We start from the raw sequence: 20,970 nt of genomic DNA on the forward strand, positions 1-20,970 counted from the left end.
TTTTGTTGGTGTGTGTTTCTCACAGAAGTTTCCCATTCACAAACTCACAGTTCGACACTTTAGTGGAGAAAGTCAGACACTACTTGAAATTAACATACAGTACGACCTTTTCAGAAATTACATGTTTATGTGAGTCGTTTTCGCGATAAAAACATCTTGGTCTTAGGATTTAAAATTTAAGTATTTGTAGTGATTTTGATCTGGATAACATATATTTCAAACTGTAACCCGTTTGTATATTTTATAAGCTAAGTTTAATATATTCGTTTCAATATATTCTAATTATGTTAAAGCAACAAGATATTCGATTATAGTTTTGAATGGCCACGTTAAATTCCTGCAGTAAAGTGATTTCAAATAAAAAAAGATGATATTCTCTCTGAGAGCAAAACTTTATGCTATTAACTAGGAAATGTTTAATAAAATTTTGTAAATAGAGGGCAGGTTTTCAATATTAAATTGCAAGTTCTGAAATGGAGATTTGAAACTTGTTGAACGTGGAAGATGCATACTTTGGTATGATAAGCTGTCATTTTCACTCTAAGTTATAAAGACAGCTTATCATATCCATGGAGTATCTTATGAATGTTGCGGGTGCTGCCCGTGACCTTTCAACCTGCATACACAAAGTTTAACCTAAGTCCGCCGGTAGTTTCTAGATAAAACCACACACAGATTCCATTTCCTCGTTATCTGTACGTATATCTGTATAAACAAAACGGTAGGTGTCTAATGCTGCAACACAAAATATTATAGTTTATAGGTTTATAAATGATACACAGCTACATCAACATTCAAGGACAGTGTAATAGTAGACAAGTACATATTATCTTAATCTGCTGCATTTGTGTAGGTGTTTGATGTGTAGAAATAAAGAAATAGGTAAAAATGGTAAATCCTCACACTGAAATATTTGTTTCGGTAGGAACTATCATAAAGTCAAAGTTCAGGACACAGCATTATTATCGAAAAAACTTGGATACTTTCTCTGACATGCACCAATCATCTTGAATTTTAGCAATGAAAAAGTAATACATTTCATATCAAACCCTACATACAGCCAATGTGTTAAATTAGGGTAATAATATTCAAATAGTATCAGATTATATTCATATTCGAACATTCTAACGCTGTTAACCTGGGCGATAACATTGCATACAAGTATCTGTGATAAGCATTTATGGCGCAAAGTGCATTATAAAAATTATATATATATGCTTCAGAGATTTTTCGCTAAAAAGCCGAGAAACTATCGGCTATGAATTATATTACACACTTGTGAAACCGTTGTAATTATTAATGGTCACTAAACAATGTAATGGATACCCTTTAAACAGCGGTACAAAAATAAAGAATATACTAAGCATGGTTACTTTTACATAATGTTTTTCATTCAACTTGCAGGAGAAACTAATCGTGCTCACTGATAGAGTGGTTAATTACATGAAATTGGAGATATCAGCTGTAGTGCATATTACCATTGTAACAAGAAGTAAAATATAGTAAATAGTATGTGCTTGTGTTAGTCTAGGTCACAGTAACTGAGCGGAAAGATTTCAAGTTTATTTAGGCTTTATATAGCAAGCAAAAATATATCTGTTGAAACATGGTTGAAAATGTGCTTATTTTCCATGGGGAAAAAAATCGTGTTTTAGACGCCACCTGATCTTTTTTATTATTATTATTCTGTCGTAATTATATTTTACTAAAGGCTAGTGGTTAAGCCTTCTGAACTGCATCCGAAGGATGAAGTCTGAGAATATAAAGGAGATTAACAGTTGCTAGCTGGTAGGGGAAGAATATACTTTAATACCAGGAATTCACGTAGCCTATAATGTTATAGTTCTACAAAGTGGCACCACAGGTTGAATAATTCTAACATGTGATGCATAGTAAAACAGTTTCACAGAATTCCACTAGGAGTGGTATGATTAACTATTTCGAGAGGTAAAAATGAGAAGTATTGCTATCGATGAGTTCTTTAATTATTTGGTTCATGAGCGAACCACTAGGAGGAGGTGTTGATCCTGTCTGAACATGATTCTCAAGTTTTGACATGTTATACAAAAAAATTGTCATTGTGAACAGTTCTTAATATAATTTTAGGTTTGGCTTATGGGTATGGTAATTTTTTTTACATTGTAGTTTGACATCAATATCCATTTATTAAATAATAATGAAAACCTTTTAACACATCGAATTAATATTTCATGTTTAATTTATTGCAACTTTTTAAAATAGCACAATTTATTACATGAATACCATACATTATGCGAAAACGAGTGTTTTTATGTTAACTTTAATCGTTCAAACTCTACATATATATCATTTAAAAACATTAACGTAAAGCTGTATACATACGAAAATTAACAATAACAAACAAAGTCTTAGAATAAGTAAAATTAATATTTTGTGTCATAGAGTTAATTGGTTCGACTATTTCTATATCATTCATCATAATTAACTCGTGATTTTATAGAAATATTTCAACTGATGGCTTACATAGTTCTAAAAAGGACTATTTCCCATAAAAGTTTATATAGAAAAGCATTCAAGCTCTAGATTTAGTTATTACATGCATCATATGATAACAAATATGATAAATTGACTTAGTCTATGGAGGCCTCAGAACTACTTTTTCGTGTTCATTTCTGCGTTCAGACTCCATGTACTTCACTATATACACTAACAGTGATACAATATTTATAAACGGAGAAAGAACTTCTGTTAACATAGGTTCAGTCTATATCTTGATATCATGACCTATTTAGTTCTGTTTTCATTCTAAAGCCATGATAATTTCGTTAATGTAGATGTCTTAACATTTTCTCAGTTTTTAGGCTTATTGTAAAAAAGGTAAATTTAAGCAATTGATCCAGTAACATAATTTACAATCTAAGATTTGTAGTTTTGCTCTTTCAATACGTTTTTATCTATGTGATACAATCTTATTTATTCTGTAATAGTACTTACAACATTTAACTAGAGTGATATTTACTTAAGCGGTTTGCGGTATAACGAAAGGAATTAAACAAAAGGTTCAACTTAAACGTTTAAATAACTTGAATATTACGCACTATTACTTGGGATTTATGTATGATGATACTGGAATCAGGCAGGATAAATATTAAAAGTAACAAGTTTCGACTGAAAAGAGAGAATTAAACTGAATCATGATGAAGCTATAATCACGGGAAAATAGACTGACGACCTGATGATTTGGTGTTATAATGAATGTTATTATTTTGAACACTTGATGGTCAACTTGAATTTACAATCTATATGTTGATCTAAAGCATGAGGAGAGAGGGAAAGATGATACCGCATGCTGTGACTTTATCGCATTTTTCTTTCTACTAATTTTCGTAAATCTTGGTATAACTTTATTGATATTTAAGTTGTAAAAATTTAATTTCTATTGTTATGTAAAGAAATTATAGCAGTTATTAAACTTTTATCTTGACACTTATGTCTTGAAAAGTAAATTCATAACATTGTATGAAGTAAAAGTTGGTATACTCGTTTTTCTGAGCGAAAAGTTCAAAACTCTATGGTATGTGAAATCTGTTCGTCACGATTGAGACTAAACTTAATTCTTAATATCTGGAGAACATAAAACATTTTTGACAAAAGGCATGTTTTCTATTGATAAATATGGTACATTAAATGTGATATAGAGATACAAGTTGTATATTCTCTTTTAATATTATATAAGACTTAAGTTTGTTTTTTTAATTTTGCGCAAAGCTACTCAAGGGCTATCTGCGTTAGCCGTCTCTAATTTAGCAGTGTAGGACTAGAGGGAAGGCAGCTAGTCATCACCACCCACCGCCGACTCTTGGGCTACTCTTTTACCAACGAATAGTGGGATTTACCGTCACATTCTAGCGCCCCCACGGCTGAAAGGGCGAGCATGTTTGGTGCGACCGGGATTAGAACCCGCGACCCGCGGGTTATGAGTCGTACGCCTTAACTCACCTGGCCATGCCGAGCCAAGACTTAAGTTCTTAAGTTTATGTGTAAATATTTTTTAAAAAATCGAACTTCCCTAATATGAAAATTTTGACATTTGTTCTCTAGATCTTTCCTTTTCTCTGGTGTTTAGGCATGGTTAAGTGGTTAGGGTGTTTGATTAGTAAACTGAGGATCGTGAGTTCGAATCCCCTTTATAACAAATATGCTCGCCTTTTCAGTCGTGGGGGCATTATAATGTAACGGTCAACCTCACTATTCGTTGGTAAAAGAGCAGCTTAACAGTTTTAGAATATGTTAACTCTCGTCTTACACTGCTAAATTAGGGACGGCTAGCACCGATTGCTCTTGTGTAGCTTTGCGCAAAATTCAGAAGCCAAAACCCTTTTCTATAATTTATTTACCATCTATCTCTGAACTACGGAATTTAACGTATATTATTTATTATAATATAGATATTACTAATGTGAAGTTTAATTTTTTATAGCCTTCAATCTTCGATTTTTTACAGACAAACTAGAAAGTCAAAGACATTTACCACGTTCATCTGTCACATTCTCTCTCTTACAAATTGTCAATAAATCTATCTGACGTTTTATATGTTTCATAACAAATACAAATACGAAGTTTTAAGTTATTTCGTCTTCAATTTGATTTCCTGGTGTTCAGATCGAAAAGCTTAAGAAAATATTTTAAGGCTCTTATGTCATAGCTAAAAATGTTTACACACAAAATGTCCGCTACAAACACAACAAACTTGAAGCTTCTTGTCTACATGTTTCTGGAATATGCTACGAACTTAAGCTATGTTACAAGACAAGTCAAACCCTTTATATAATTTGTATCAGCGCGTGTGAAATGAATCAGTTGTATTTACATTTGTTAGGAATCTTTTTAACAGATTAAATAGTTTACATCAAACAGGTTCACTGTAATCTAGCAGTCTGTTGACAATATTTAACGTGTCGCATGACTTCATGTATTAACACAAAAAGTTATAATGGCCATACGTCTCAAATCTGGTAAAAGTTTAGTGTTTCGCACTTGTATTTGGAAGTGAATCAAATATCTTCTCCAAAAAGTAAAAAAGTTACAGAACATAGTTGCGATAACTAATGGATGATACTTTTGGCAGAACATAAAATAATGATTGCTGCTGTTTATTTCTCTTAATCAATTCTGTTGACATAATAGAAAAATGCGGGTTTGAAAAGTTTAGTTGTGTGTTTGGATTTGTACTACATCAAGTCATTCATTTAGTAACGTATTTCACAAAACATAATATTCCTATACGTTGACTCACTATGTTACTTAGAGCAAATTCATCATTCAGAGTTTATTAACGCTTGCGTTAAATCAGGCAATAATATGACTTAAGAATTAAAACAAGGTAATTATAGACACGTTAACATCTTATTACCTGTTATTCGTCTGGACATACTGTGTTACTTCTAGTTTATATAATTCAGGCGAAAATATAAAGAGTTTATACATTTTATCTACAAATAAACATGAAACAGTATTTACGAAGACCACAGATTGTATGTTAAATAAGTCTACATATGATCATATGAGTATGATACATAGGATAAATATTAAATGTTTCGATATTTTATGTATAACTTATATGATAAACAAACATTCTGAGTGTATATTTAACTAACATTTGCACATTAAAATATGAGTAAATCATGAATTATGCTACACGTATAATCAATGTGTAACACACTCGAAGAAACAAATATCAGTTTTATCTATTCAAAAACCACTTTGTTGATTTATAAAAATGATGGCAAATTAAAAACAGAATTATATTATCCATCTTCATATGATTTGTAACTATAATTTAAGAATTTAAAGTTAACATGGGAAAAAGTGTTTATATGATATATATCTTGAGTTTGAATGTTTGAGTAAACATGAATAATAGTCATCTAAATTAAATTAAAGCAGTGTATGGATAATAACATGACGAGAGAACCGTGAAATATGTTATTATAAGTATTTAGTTTGTTTATAATATAAGCACGAAAATATACAATGGGCTATCTGTGCTCTACCCAACATGGATATAGAAACTCGATGTTAACGCTGTAAATACACAGACACACTGCTATATTGCTAGAGGATTATACATATTCATACTGTAGTAAATAAAACATAAAATATTAATGTTAACTTTTTAGTTTCTTGTTTATTATTACATAAATGGATACATTAGTAAAAATATAATGTAAATACTGACCATTATGATAATACAGAACAAATAGTTAGTTAAGAATTATAGAGAGTGAAATAGTGTATCTAGCATGATACAACTTGACAATCATGCTCTGATAGGATCAACAACATCCCAAAGTAGTTTGCTCACGAACCACATAATAGAACATCTGCTTATGCAGTTTACTGCTTCACTAATGATGCTCCACAATTTTAACCACGCAGGTTATCTCATCACCTCTAGTGGTAATCTCTGGAACTAGCTACCACATAGTGGCAAACTTGGAGATCATCCACCCTCAATGACATTTTTTGAAACTGTGGTCTCATCACCTTCCGACTCAAATGATGAATATACTGGGTTGTAGCCCTTTGACCTATCCTCTCAATCGTATCATCAGGTGTAGAAAACAAGTTAGAAGTCATAATTACGTAAGGTTTTCATCTAAACGTTTCTAGAGAACTGTATTACTGATAAGTTGGATGGAAGTTTAATGTAGCATGATAAGAGGGATTAATACGTGGAATTTGAGCAATATACAACGCGAGTGAGCCCAAAGTAAACATTTATTTGATAGGACTAGCGAGTTTACAAGCTAGTTTGTTTATTAATGGCAGACAGTTAATTCAGTTTTGTGAATGAGCTTGTGTTTCTATAAAGATATATTGATACAAGAAATATTGTAGATACGAGGAAATTATCAAGTAAGTGACTTTTAGCACTATTTGGGGAATTAAAGCTATTTCTTCGTGAAAATTAGACTATTACATGATGTTTGTAGAGCTTATAGACAGAGAATTAAAATTATTTTGTTATCATTAAGTGAACTAGATTTTGCATTTTTTTCTATGTCAAGTGCCCATACATCATACGGTAGGTAGAAGTTTCCCAAAGTAAGAGTGGCTGTAACGTTTTGACTGTTTGCTGTTCTCGAGTCAATTTTCCAGATTTCATTACCAGATATATCGAATAACCATAGTCATAGAATCAATATCATTCAACATGGCACTAAGCTTGTCATCAGTAGATCAGTTGACTCGTGTACTTATCCTGGGGTAAATGAATTATTCTCATTCTCTAGATATGGTCTTCTTTGCTAATTATTAATAATTGTTTCTTCACACTCTCATATTTAATGTCCGTTTTTTTACACACTTATAGTAACTCCCTCTTCCATGGCCAGGTAGTGCTCTACTCGTAATCTGAGAGTCGCAGATTTGAATTCCCGTTCCACCAAACATGCTCGCTCTTTCACCCGTGTAGACATTATAAAGTTATGGTTAATCACATTATTTGTTGGTGAAATAGTTGTTCAAGAGTTGGCGGTGGATGGTGATGACTAATTGCCTTCCTTCTAGTCTTTCACTGCTAAATTTGGGACGGCTTGCACAGATAACATTCGTGTAACTTTGCGCGAAATTGAAAACAAAAAATTCATTTCCTTATCATACTTTGAAAGTAATTTCTATTTTAATTAGACTCTTTATCTTGTCTTTATTTTCTGCAATGTGCTTTTTTGGTTGAAGTTTAAACGCTTTCTGCCCTATAGTTTACGTCTTCCATTCGAAGCAAATATTTGTCTTATTAATCTTTTGACTTTTAGACTTGATGTGAGTTGATGTTTTCACCGTATTTCATTTGAAAATCTCACCATTCTTAGATGTGATTTTAATTTGTATATCTGCAATTTTACTTCACTCATTTTGATTTACAAACTGTACCTCTTGCTCTGAACCTATTCTAAGTGTAATTATCAAGTCCCGATCTAGGAAACATCATTCCACATGAAACATATTATTTTGTACTTCCTCTTTTACTATACTGTTGTCCCTTTTTACTTCTTTAATTTTGTTATTATAATCCCCGAGTAATTGTAGGGATTGTTTCGTATTCCGCGTGTACCTCAAGCAATGGGAGGAGAAAAGGGTAGAGACGATGATGTCATTATGGACGACAACGTCATAGTTTCACGAAGCGTCTCAAGAGGACGCATTGCTATAACAGGCGAAAGACAAAAAGATCATTATTAGACGTGACGCTATAGTTCTACGAAGTATAACCAGATGGCAGACTAGCATGACAACAGAAGTTATCCAGAGAGCATGTTATTAGGCTGCCATAAGAATTGGAAGTTATCCAAAAAGCATGTCATGAAGTGGTACCCGAAGATGAATAAGTATGATATAAATCAAAATAGCATTATAGTAGCAAAACTTTAAAACTAATAATCTAATCTAGTATCATAACTACGTGTGGATTGTTTCACCTTATAAGCAAATTATTAAATATCACGCAAAAAGCCTGGCAGTTCTGTAGAAATGCATGCAGGTCTTAACTTGTGTTTTTGTTTTCATTTTTATACTTATTTGTACTACACAATGGTGAGCAATGTTACTAAGGCTTGCATACAAAGTTCAACTTACATTTAATTGCCTACGTTCTAAAGATATTTCTATACTTCCATAGAACAACATGAAGGTTTCAACATGTCTCATGTTAATGTTTACTTGGTTATGATTCTATAGAATGATAACACTATGTAACACAAATTTTATTCCTGGATAGCATGTGTTATTTCTTAACTGCTTATGTTGTAAAAGTACAGAAAATGGCCATTATTCCTTTCAAACTTTACTTTTGTGACTTGGATAATGAAATTCAGAAATTAACATATTTTCTGTGTAAAAACGGGCAAATTTTTACATTTTCATTTGCATAAGGTCCGAATAAAACAACATATGAATCAAGATTTACATGTATTTACACTAAAGGTATACACAAATGTTAGAAGTGAGTAGTTTTTTGAGATTTGCGACTGTAATGTAAATCACTTTCACGTATCAGCCCCAAATATATTCTCCCATCATGTTTTTATTATACACTCCTTGGTAGCGGCGTTCAAGGTCCAGTATATCTTAGTGGAAGCGCTCACCTCGCTCCTCTGAGTATGCTCTCATGACCTCCTTGAATTTATCAAGATGAGCGTCAAGGATATGGACTTTTAGGGGCATCCTGCAGCCCATTTTGCCGTAATTCTTCACCACAGCCTCAACCAATTTCACATAACTTTCAGCCTTCTGATTGCCCAAGAAGCCTTGAAACACTGCGACAAAGTTGCCCAGATTTTTTTCCCTTCCTATTGAGCTTCTTAGGAATTCTGTGCACTCCAGGATATTCTTTATTTGTGGTCCAACGAAGATACCAGCTTTGACCTTTGCCTCAGATAGTTAAGGGATGAAGCCTCGAAACTATTTGAAGACTGCAAACTCCTTTTCAAGAGCTGTAACAAATTGTTTCATAAGACCCAATTTTATGTGCAATGGTGGAAACAACATCGTCTGGAGGTTCACTAGTAGCTCACACTTGACATTGTGCCTTCCCACAGAGAACTCGGTCCGTTGGAGCCAGTGCTTCCTGTTGTAGTGCGCTGAGGTGTCCCTGCTGTCCCAAAGGCAAAGATAACAGGGAAACATGGTAAAGCCTCCTTGGAGACCCATCAGGAATGCCACCATTTTGAAGTGTCCGATAACCTGCCAGTCATACTCATCGTACTTCAAGGCTTCTAGCAACGTCTTGACGCTGTTGTATTCCTCTTTGAGGTGCACCGAAAGATATTTAAATTTTAAAAGGTCTAATATTTGTATAATATAAAATCTTACTATTCAAACAAGCAAAAAGTGTCCGTCTTACCTTCTAGAATTTTTTTTTTTTTTTTTTTGCATTTCTCGCAGGTAAAATTAGATGCTCAGGGTTTGTCTTTATTCCCGACAGGCATGCCGAAATATGCCTTGTAGGCTTCCCTCATTTTAGCAAATGTTGTTACAGAGTGCATTTTCGCTCTTGTCTTGATAAATTGGCCACACACATAGCAGAATCCGTCTGGAGAAAGGTTGCAGCTTCTTTATGCCATTTCTGATAAAATTAGGTAGGTTTATGTGTTCACTGAGGCAGCTAGAATTAAACTGATGTGGTGAGTGGTGAGCCCCTGTATATATATTATGTATGAAAAGTTCTTGAAAATTTTCGTAAGTTTTACAACATTCTAGAAAGTTCTTGAAAATTCTTGTGAGTTCGAGAAAACTCTCTATCAGCTACTCAGTACTGAATCTACCTGAAATGTTCTGGAAAATGGGTAAATTTGAAAATTTCATTACTCAGGTTACAAAAACAAAGTGTGAATAGAAAAATTGGTCTTTTTCCATTTATTTTAGGCATAAGAAATCAGGAAATAACACTTCCTGCCCAGAAACAAAAAAAAGCAAAAATGTTGTTACATAGTGTGATGTTACTTAATGTTTTTATAAATACAGAACAAGACAGCTGATTGTTTTTGTATGATTTAGTACCCATTAATCATATAATGATTGTTGTTGCTTTCAGTGACACACCAATATGTTTGTGGACTTACAATGCTAGAATCCAGATTTTAATACTGTAGTTTTAATTTTACATTTAAACACATTTTTACGATTATAGTCCTAAAAATATTTACTTTTACTGTATTTATCCATATAACTATATTATTGGCATAATATATCATTGTACTTACATATTTTTACATTATTTCTATAAGCTAATATTGTTACTTTAGTACACCTACCATTTCACCCTCACAGGTTAACAAGACAACGTATAGTATCAATTATTTGAATGAAGTAGTTGTTATAACCAATAATTTAATTTACATACTATAATATCCTGAAAATAACACTTATTTAAAATAAATATAAATATATCCACTTATAATAAAGGAATGACTTGCTGTTTATCTCTACATTTTCCATAGAATATTCACTTGAAGACAGGTGGTTAGAGCGCTTGACTCGCAATCTAAGTGTCGCAGGTTGAATCCCCATCACACAAACATGCTCGCCTTTTCAGATATCTGTAAATAGGGTTATGATTACCCCAATATATCTAATAATACATTAGATTTGATGTGAGAGCATGAAAAAATACTTGCACTAGTTTGTTGGTGAAGTCCTGTGAATTCAGATTTCGTGAAGCCTAACCTGTCCTAATTATTAACATATAAAAAGACGTGCTTATTTGTTGTAAAATTTGCTTAAGTTGTATCTTGGCATGATGTAATCAGCGAGTGAAAGTTAGTTTGGAGTCAGAAGGTCAAAGTAATACACTAGACTGTTTCAAGAAGACTGCCTTGAACTTCATGATAACAGGTTTTCATAGATGGAGACGTCAGCAACAAAGGTGATTGTATGTTTTATTTCGTGAATGTAAATGGCTGAAAAACTTGATGGATCTTGAGGATGGTATCAGTAAACATCTTGAAAATCATATGTAGTATCAGATGACCTTCCGGTAGAAAGGGTTTTGTTGTGGGCACTTGAGATTTGCAAATAGCAAGAACCACCTACGTAGGAAGCGGTGTGGGGGCCTTCATTGTTAATGTAGCGAGTCATCTCCCGTTCATGATTTTCTTGGATGGGAAGTCGCTGGGAACGTGGGTATTCAGCTTGATCATGCTAGATTGGATTTGAGCAGCTTGAAATATTCTTGTGGAAGAAAACACTTATTACAAATTCCTCTCCAGCGCATGTGCAGACGTGAGCGAAGTTCAGTGCAGCAATCAGGCGGTGGTAACCTGTGGTGAACAGAATAACGTTAAAATTTCTTCACCAGTGATGGTTGGTGAATGGCTAATGAGACTATAGCCTGCTAGATATGACTGATTCCTTGGTGAAAGACAATGTTTGGCAACTGAAGGTTTGTATTTGGTGGTGATCGATTGGTATCTGATTCTAACTGGTGTGGAACGTTGTTTATGATTAGAGGCGGAGAGTGCTGTACTAGTTTAAGGGGATGAGAAGCTGGGGTCGTCGTCGTTGCATAATTTACGTCAATGTTCTTTTGTACTGGTAGTATGGTATTGATTTGTTGTTTTTCTAAACTACTAGGTCATTGTTGGTGCAGGTGAAATTTTTTCCAGACAGGAGTTCTAATACGTATATGTTCCTGTCAGGAACATATACGCAGTAAAAAAGGCAAACTATCTTCTTCATGAATCAACAATAGTTTTATGTGCATATGTTATGGATCACATTAAAGTGAAAATGGAAATATATTTATCGTGTTTATACTATAGGGTTTGGTTTGTTTGTTTGTTTGTTTTGGAATTTCGCACAAAGCTACTCGAGGGCTATCTGTGCTAGCCGTCCCTAATTTAGCAGTGTAAGACTAGAGGAAAGGCAGCTAGTCATCACCACCTACCGCCGACTCTTGGGCTACTCTTTTACCAACGAATAGTGGGATTGACCGTCACATTATACGCCCCCACGGCTGACAGGGCGAGCATGTTTAGCACGACGCGGGCGCGAACCCGCGACCCTCGGATTACGAGTCGCACGCCTTATCACGCTTCGCCATGCCAGGCCATTTGTTTTGGATTTCGCGCAAATCTACTTGAGGGCTATCTGAGCTAGCCGTCCCTAATTTTGCAGTGTAAGACTAGAGGGAAGGCAGCTAATCATCACCAGCTGCCGCCAACTCTTCGGCTACTCTTTTACCAACGAATAGCGGAATTGACCACAACATTATAACGCCCCCACGGCTGAAAGGGCGAGCATGTTTGGTGTGACAGGAATAGTGCTAGGAAAGCTTAACTATTTCCGGGCGACTAGTTTAACACAAGTTTTGTATATTTCATGTGCTTATTTATACTTTCTGTGTAAGTTATGGATACATTTGTTATACAGTTAGTGTTATCGCAACAGATTAAAAACCCGCAAATTTCTTATTGTTCAGAAAGAAATCAGGACCTAAATCCTACAACTCTCTTTTTATTAGCTCATTTGTTTAGTAAATGCATCTTGCTATTAAAGTACATTAACTAAATACACTTAAACAGAAAAACATGTTGTTTATTGGAATACTATATAAATGTTCTAGTGGCCCATTGTATTTTTCTTGAACGTTGTTTTTCCACATATATTTAAAAGATCAAAACTAATTAATATGAGGTAAAGCAAAATTTAGGCTGTATAATTTTATGTAAACGTATTTTCCATTTTACTTACGGACGTTGATGATTATGGTCTCTGTGCAAATATTTCCCATTCAAATACTTAATAGTTCAAGTTTACATGGCTCTTTGTAGCTTGGTGCAAATATTAAAGACCGCACATTTATTTCGACTTTTGAGATTTAGTGAGACAGAGAGGCTGAGAAAGAATGAAGACGTACATTACTTCGGGTCTAAAAACTACTTCTGACTGTTACTTAAGGCCCTGCATTGCCAGTTGGTTAAGACGCTCTACTCGTAATCTGAAGGTCGCGGGTTCGAATTCCCGTCGCACCAAATATGCTTGCCCTTTCAGCCATGTAGGCGTTATAATGTGACGGTCAATCCCCCTATTCGTTGGTAAAAGTGTAGCCCAAGAGTTGGCGGTGGGTCGTGATGACTAGCTGCCTTCTCTCTAGTCTTACACTGCTAAATTAGGAACAGCTAGCACAGATAGCCTTCGTGTAGCTTTGCGCGAAATTCCACAAACAAACAAACTTATATAAAGTAATTAAAACAGGCAGTAACAAATATTTCTCGTTTCGGTGGCGAGCTGGAATAACCACTTTACCAGCAGAGTGATTACAGAAGTACAGGGTGCTCAGCCTCAACAGCTCTACAATATCTCTATACTCATAGTCGTTTATGGAAGTTAAAGTGAAGACCGAAACATTTATATCCAATGATAAGGAGCATACAGACAACATAACCTTACTTTATGATATAGCCAAGAAACATTTAACTCAAACAATCTCACATATAGCTCAAACATTTATGATTTTTTTACTCATGAAATGTAAATAGTCACCCATTGCCAGAACCCCCACTTCACCCAAATTAAGTATCAAATGTCTATTTATAGGATATTTTATGTGATATGCGCATTTGATAAATTAATCTAGCGAAAAGAGATAATTTATCAGTGTGTTGGCCTATTAGTTAAGGCATTCGACTCGTACTCTGAGGATTGCGGGTTCGAATCCCCTTCACACCAAACATACTTACCCTTTCAGGAATGGGGCATTATAATGTGACGGTAAATCCAGCTATTCGTTGGTAACAGAATAGCCCAAGAGTTGACGGTGAGTGGTGATGACTAGCTGCTTTCCCTCTAGTCTTACACTGCTAAATTAGGAAGGACTAGCGCAGATAGCCCTCATGTAGCTTTGCGCGAAATTCAAAACAAACCGAAACCAAACCAGTGAACTGCGTGCGACATGTTTTTCACAAGCAATGAAGCAAAGTTACTGTGTTATATTTGTGGACATAGCCTTAAAGAGGGATTATAAGGGATGATGTTTATAACTAACGTATTAAGCCTTGTTTTCGAAATTTATTCGACTTGCAATTGTCTGTTTAAAATAAAAATAAAGGAGAAAGTAGACGATCAAAATTGTATCTTAACCTCTCAAGTATCGATACAGATAAACTGCTACATGCACTGCTTGATATTTGCTGTCCTATCTTGGTTTAAAGCATTATTAATTTGCTAAACGTATAGATCACTCTGAATTAAAAATGAAACAAAGTATCAGATATCTATAGTATTTATCGCGACTCTAACCATTTATTAAGTGAGGTTGCATAGAGTTATATACTATGCAACAATTTGGAATGATAAATGTGTTTTCTTTTTAATGATTTTCAGTTTATTGTAGTTCATCTTATAATTCATATGTTTGGTAATAATTTTAACCTTTTTGTTCTGTTACTACTAGTTTTCTGTTTATCTATCTTAAGTAATTATTTTAATTAATATTTCTTTATTATCCAGATAAGTACAGTCATTATCATGAGAAAAAACTGGTGTAATTTTGTTTATACCCCCTTTGTGAGGGTGGATTAATAAAGAAAAAAACGGGTAAGTTTGTGGATATACAAAGCTAAGATTGTTACTATATTCTAAACCTCATTAAGAACATAGACCAGGGAGACAGGGAAAAGTCTTTCTAAACCTCACGCTAAAATACAACCTATAAGTGCACTGTATATGTTATTGTTGTTTTCAAAGCGCAAAGACATGCAATTGAATATCTCCTCTGTACCCATGACGGGTATGGAACTCTGTTAGATAACTTTGTAAGCCTGAAAATTTATTGCTAAACCATTGACAGGGTCATCGTGCTCCTCGTGGTCTCGTGCATGTTAAGTCCGGCGCTGATAACTAGTTTCCTTTATATCTTCAGATATTCTCCCAGTATTTGTTGCAGATATGAATTGTATGACTTTTTTGCCCAACCGTCAGTTTCATGTTGGTGATGGTAGTTTTAAACACGAAGCTACACAATAGACTATCTGTGCTCAACACGGATTTAGAGTTATAAGCTTTCAGACTTATCTCTGAGCCACTGGGAAGGCCAATGGCCAATCAGTTTGTATATAAACACGAAAAATGAACATAATTACAGCTATATAATAAGATTCCCTGTCTGTTTCTTATGTAACTGTTAAACCGCTGGTCGCACCGACTTTTGATTGGTACCAAACCAACTGTCTTGGTCCCAGTGCTTACACAAAGGTAAACCTTTTCAACAAACACCTTGGGGAACCAGGAGACATCTCGAAAATCCCTTCTCCTAAACTGCTGGGCTTATCAGCTTCTAAGAAGTGCAAACCAATCATCTTGTCCCCGAAGTTCGCACAAAGGTAAAACTTTTCAACCAATTCCTTAAGGTTGTTGTTATTTTTGAATCAAGCCCAAAGCTACTCAATGGGCTATCTGTGCTCTGCCCACCACGAGTATCGAAACTCGGTTTTTAGCGTTGTAATTCCGCAGACGTACCGCTGAGCCACTGGGGGGGGGCTTCCTTAAGGAATCCGGATAGTTCACGAAAATACTTTTACGGGGATTCACGGTAAACGGATCCAGATGTGGCATTCGTTTACATTAGAACAAGTAACTAAGGAGGCCTTTTGATTACTGTTCATAACTTAGTTAAATAAATTAAATTTTAATTACAGCGACAACGATCATAAACTGAAAAGGACAAAATAGTATTTCAATCATTAAATTGGCATTATAACAGCTCTGTAGATGTGGATCATTGGCCCAAGGGTTTGTTAGTACAGTAACTATGAAGCAAACGTTAGTTTGACGAAACAGAATTAACATATAATTACTTACCGTTACATGACGAGTCATGTGATAGTGTAAGTTTGGTTTCATGTATATAATCAAGCAGGCTTTACCTTCAAAATAATTAATTGATTATGCAATAAGTAAAGGATATCCCTATAAGAATGGACATGTTTGTAAACCAAATAAACAGTTTGTGAAGCCACACACACTGCTGTAGAGCTTTATTTCAATGGCTGTACACTGTAATATAACATACTGACATATTATATAATATCGGGACAACATACATGTATTTTTTTCTTATTTAACATAGCACAATTTGAGTAAGGATATGAAATGACGAAAAATAGCAAAAAACTGAATGTGTCTTTTTATATTGGTAAAATTTCGTTAGCATTAAAACTAATATAATACCGTTTATTTTAATGTATATAGGTTATATATATATATATATATATAAAATGTTAACCCTAGTATCTTATATAGAAAGCATACAATAAAATCGGTAAGACTTATCAAAGATAAATATAGGTCTGTATATTATCATGTTGCCATGACAATGTATCTCAGTTTATAACTACATAATCCATAAAGTACAGTTAAGAGTACACAAATGATGTTGGAAGTGTCTAAAATTCGGCAGTCTCTGGATTACATGTTAGATATATTTGGTTTTATTTTCTATTGGAATGGTATAATTTCTTCATAGATTACATGCTACATGTGTTTAATTTCATCACATACCTAAACAGAGTAACCTGTGGATAACATGTTGGATATATTTGGCTTTATTATACATTGAAATTTTGTAATTTCTTCATAGATTACATGCTACATGTGTTTAGTTTCATCACATACCTGTGGATAACATGTTGGATATATTTGGTTTTATTATATTTCGAAATTGTATTGTCTCTTCATAAATTATATGATACATATATTAATTTTATTAAATACAGGAAGTGGGCAATCTATGGATTACATATCACACGTGTTTAGTTTCATCATACAAGCAGAAACTGAATGGTTTCAGGATTATAAGCTAGAAATACAGAAGTTTAGCCCAGGGGACTCGGCCCCCCTGTAAAACTAGGTATATTGACCACATATTATTTTTCAACTTTTATACATAATAAACTCGTTTTTTTTGTATCATTTAATAAAAAATAATGCTTCTACAAATACTATTGCACTCGATTTTGTTTGTTTTAATTACCCTTATATTAAAAATTTAGATTAATTTCAACTTTTTAAATGATTGCCTTTTAAAAATTTTGCTCCCCTCCCAAAGTAATCCGAAAACTCGCTATAAAGTTTTTGGTGTATGGATCGCAAATACCCTGACAAAGGAATAACAAAAATATTCGCTTTGTTTCACCCACCAACAAGTAAGACTGACATGGATATCTAAGACAATGATAGGTGATTCGCCTTGTTAATACATCAATTCTGTTCAAGCGTAAGTAAATAAAATAAAATATTCCCTGGATAGAAAATGGGAAGAACTCTGTAAATAAATTAAGTGTTATAAGACTTTCTTTTTCTTCGAGAATAATGCATGAGCAGCGTGGGTTTGTAGCTCCTAGCGAACAAATAAAACAGGTTCAGTAAACTTCTTTATTGAGTTTAACTGTTAAGTTTTATCCTTTATTTTGATAATGCTCTCTACCCAAGTATGTCTTTGGGCTAAAAACATGCGCCAGTTAGAAAATGCTGCATTTAAATTAACTTGGATATGTCATTAGTCAAAATCATTTTTTGTTGAAGGTTTTGTTTGCCAATAAAACCCGTATACAAATGAGTAAAGTTGGTTATTATGTAATTCATATGTCTGGTCTTACAAAATAACGAAAATATGAAGCCCCTGAACCACATATTAGATATGTTTATTTTAAATTTCTGAACGCACATACACACACATATATAGATATTTATGAGGCCAGTTTGAAAAATAGTTTCTTCCTGTATAACATATTTTCTGTGTAATACATCTAAAATATATGAAGAAAGCGATTTTCTTTTCCATATTTTATGTTTTGCCCACGCTTACAAAACCGTAATTACAAGAAATTGTAAACGTTATAATTCAGAGTGGACACAGTGTAGATAGCCCATTATGCAACTTTTTATTTAAACAAAACAATGATTGCACAGTTTATGTACTTAGAATATATTTAATCAAACGCATAAATCTTAAACGCATTAGCTACATATACTTTCCATGAATTACACATTTCTCTTATGGGTTCGCGGTGCGAAATGCACTTTTATTGATGTTGTATTTGGTGTACATTACTCATTGGTTGTATGAGTTGTGTATACAGAATACGCATTGTTAGCACAACAGGGTGTTCGAAAAATCTGGAACCATAGGTAATCCGCAGCTTTTCTTAATTTCAAATACGTAGCTGATAATTACATTGCAAAAGCATGAGAGGGTTTAGTTATTCTAAACTTATTTCAGTTTATAAGGACAGCCAGTGGAACACTTTCTGTAAAATTCGTTGGTTCCACGCCCGACATGGTCAACTGGTTAGGGCGCTTGACTCGTAATCTGAGGGTCGCGGGTTCGAATCCCCATTACCCTTTCAGCCGTGGTGGCGTTACAATGTGACGGTCACTTCTCACTTCCACTATTCGTTACTAAAAAGTAGCCTAAGAATTGGCGGTGGGTGGTGATGACTGTCTTCTCTCTGTAGTCTCAAGACGGCTGGTATGGGTATAAAAACTTTAAATAAAATAAAGTACAATCGAAACGTTGTTTGTTTTTAATTTCGCACAAAGCCACACGAGGGCTAGCTGCGCTAGCCATCCCTAATTTAGCAGTATAAGACTAGAGGGAAGACAGCTAGTCATCACCACCCACAGCCAACTTTTGGGCTACTCTTTCACCAACGAATAGTGGGATTGATCATAACATTATAACGACTACACGGCTGAAAGAGCGAGCATGTTTGGTGCAACGGGGATTCGAACCCGCGTCCGTTAGATTACGAGTCGAGCGCCTTAACTACCTGGTCATAACAAGCCACAAAACGTTGTTCTGTACTTCACTTTAATTAAAGTGCTAATTCCCATACCAACCGTCTTGAAAATACACTTTTACTTGAAGTGGTTTTCTCGTCATCACGAATGTCTTCCCTCAATTCAAAAACAAACAAACAATCGCTGGTTCCAGACTTCTCTGACACACTTTATATAGTTGATATTAATTATATTCGTTGGTTATTAATCAATAATAATCACACGTTAGTCGTTGATGTAGTTGTTGGTGGTCAGATGTTGATTAGATGTGTTTTGGTGTGGATTGGTCACACGTTACATGCATAAGTACTGGATGTGGGTTACATACTGCTGGCACTGTTCTTTGTGTGTGTTACATACTGGTTGTACATGTGGATGTATTAGACTACACATTAGCTGTATGTGTACTTGACATAGGTTAAACATTAGTAATAGAGTACTTAGCATGGATTACAGGTATACACGACGATGATTTGATAGTAGATATGTATATATGTTGTAAATTATGTTTTGTGCTATATTTGTATTTTATTAAATAGTGGTGCCTGATGTTTTCTTACGAGCAGAATAAATTTTATGATGTATCGATTTTTATAAACTTTGGTTGATTGTTTGTTTACCCTGTTTTATTCTTGCAAGTCATGGTCCTGACAATATAGAAGTGAAGCTCAAAACAGATTCAATTGCGTGTTAGAGTCGTTAACATTGTAAAAATAATACTGCAGTGGGCGGCAACTCCGGTATTGGAAATAAGTCTGGTTGTGTTTTTTTTAATCAAAACTATAAACTTCCGAGTTAAGGAGTTTAGGCAACTTGATGCTACGGAGGGCATGTCTCTAAGTGAGTCATGGGACTAACTGAACCGGACCTTCTGTTGCACGTGGTTATGCTGGGCACGTTCCACTTGTTTTCCCTTATTCCTTGTATGTGCTGACTCGTGTTTTTTATGGGTTGGTGAATAAATGGAAAAATCCTGTCATCTTGTTTATTGAAACGTTTGTTTTCATAGGTAGAGGTAATCGACGGAGGAAACAAATTATTACCATAATCTAAAGGAGATTGTATGTTTCTCTCAATATTGGCCAAAACTGGGACTACTTTCAACAAATCGGACGCCAGTTTACCTACTTTAAAGTCTTGTGGTGTAGGACTATGAACTCTGGGAGTTTCATCATCCTGAGTTTCCGAAGCGTTTATTTCTGATCCGTCTACTTTCTTCCTGCCCATTGCTTTAAAAACATCCTCGTTTTTAAATCTGTTAGAGTTAAAAATGTTATTTGCACTGTAAGAAGAAATTTATCATTTATTTTAAGAGACAATTTTTTTGTTAGTTCTGTATCAATTACAAATTCATAAAGCCACCTTAGTAAATATATACAAGCCGCGAAATAAATAAGAGAGACTGGTACAAAAAATTACAAATTTAAGATAATACAATAACAGGTTACATTCCAAACACATAAAATCAATGCGTTCAGTTGGTTTGCAGACAAACGTCGAGAAACATGTAATTTGCATCATAAAATGCAATGCCTTATAGGACGTAACTAAAAACAATGTTTTGTTAGAATGAAAGAAAAAGAATCGGTTGTTAGATAAATAAAATATATTTAGACAATGGTTTAAGAAAGAAGAAAATGCTTTGGAAGTTAA

The 20,970-nt window shown here is 34.2% G+C and overlaps 1 protein-coding gene across 1 annotated transcript in view; it reads right to left on the reverse strand.

Moving 5' to 3' along the window:
* Positions 1–16,768: 16,768 nt before the first annotated feature.
* LOC143250163 (retinal guanylyl cyclase 2-like) overlaps positions 16,769–20,970 on the reverse strand; it is a 74,338-nt gene continuing 70,136 nt past the window's right edge. The window contains exon 19 of the mRNA XM_076500684.1: positions 16,769–20,572. Within this exon, the coding sequence (XP_076356799.1) occupies positions 20,137–20,572 (436 nt within the window). The 3' untranslated portion in view covers positions 16,769–20,136. The remainder of the gene's footprint in view (positions 20,573–20,970) is intronic.

This window comes from Tachypleus tridentatus, chromosome 1 (assembly GCF_004210375.1).
Source record: "Tachypleus tridentatus isolate NWPU-2018 chromosome 1, ASM421037v1, whole genome shotgun sequence".
NCBI classification, from domain to species: domain Eukaryota; kingdom Metazoa; phylum Arthropoda; class Merostomata; order Xiphosura; family Limulidae; genus Tachypleus; species Tachypleus tridentatus.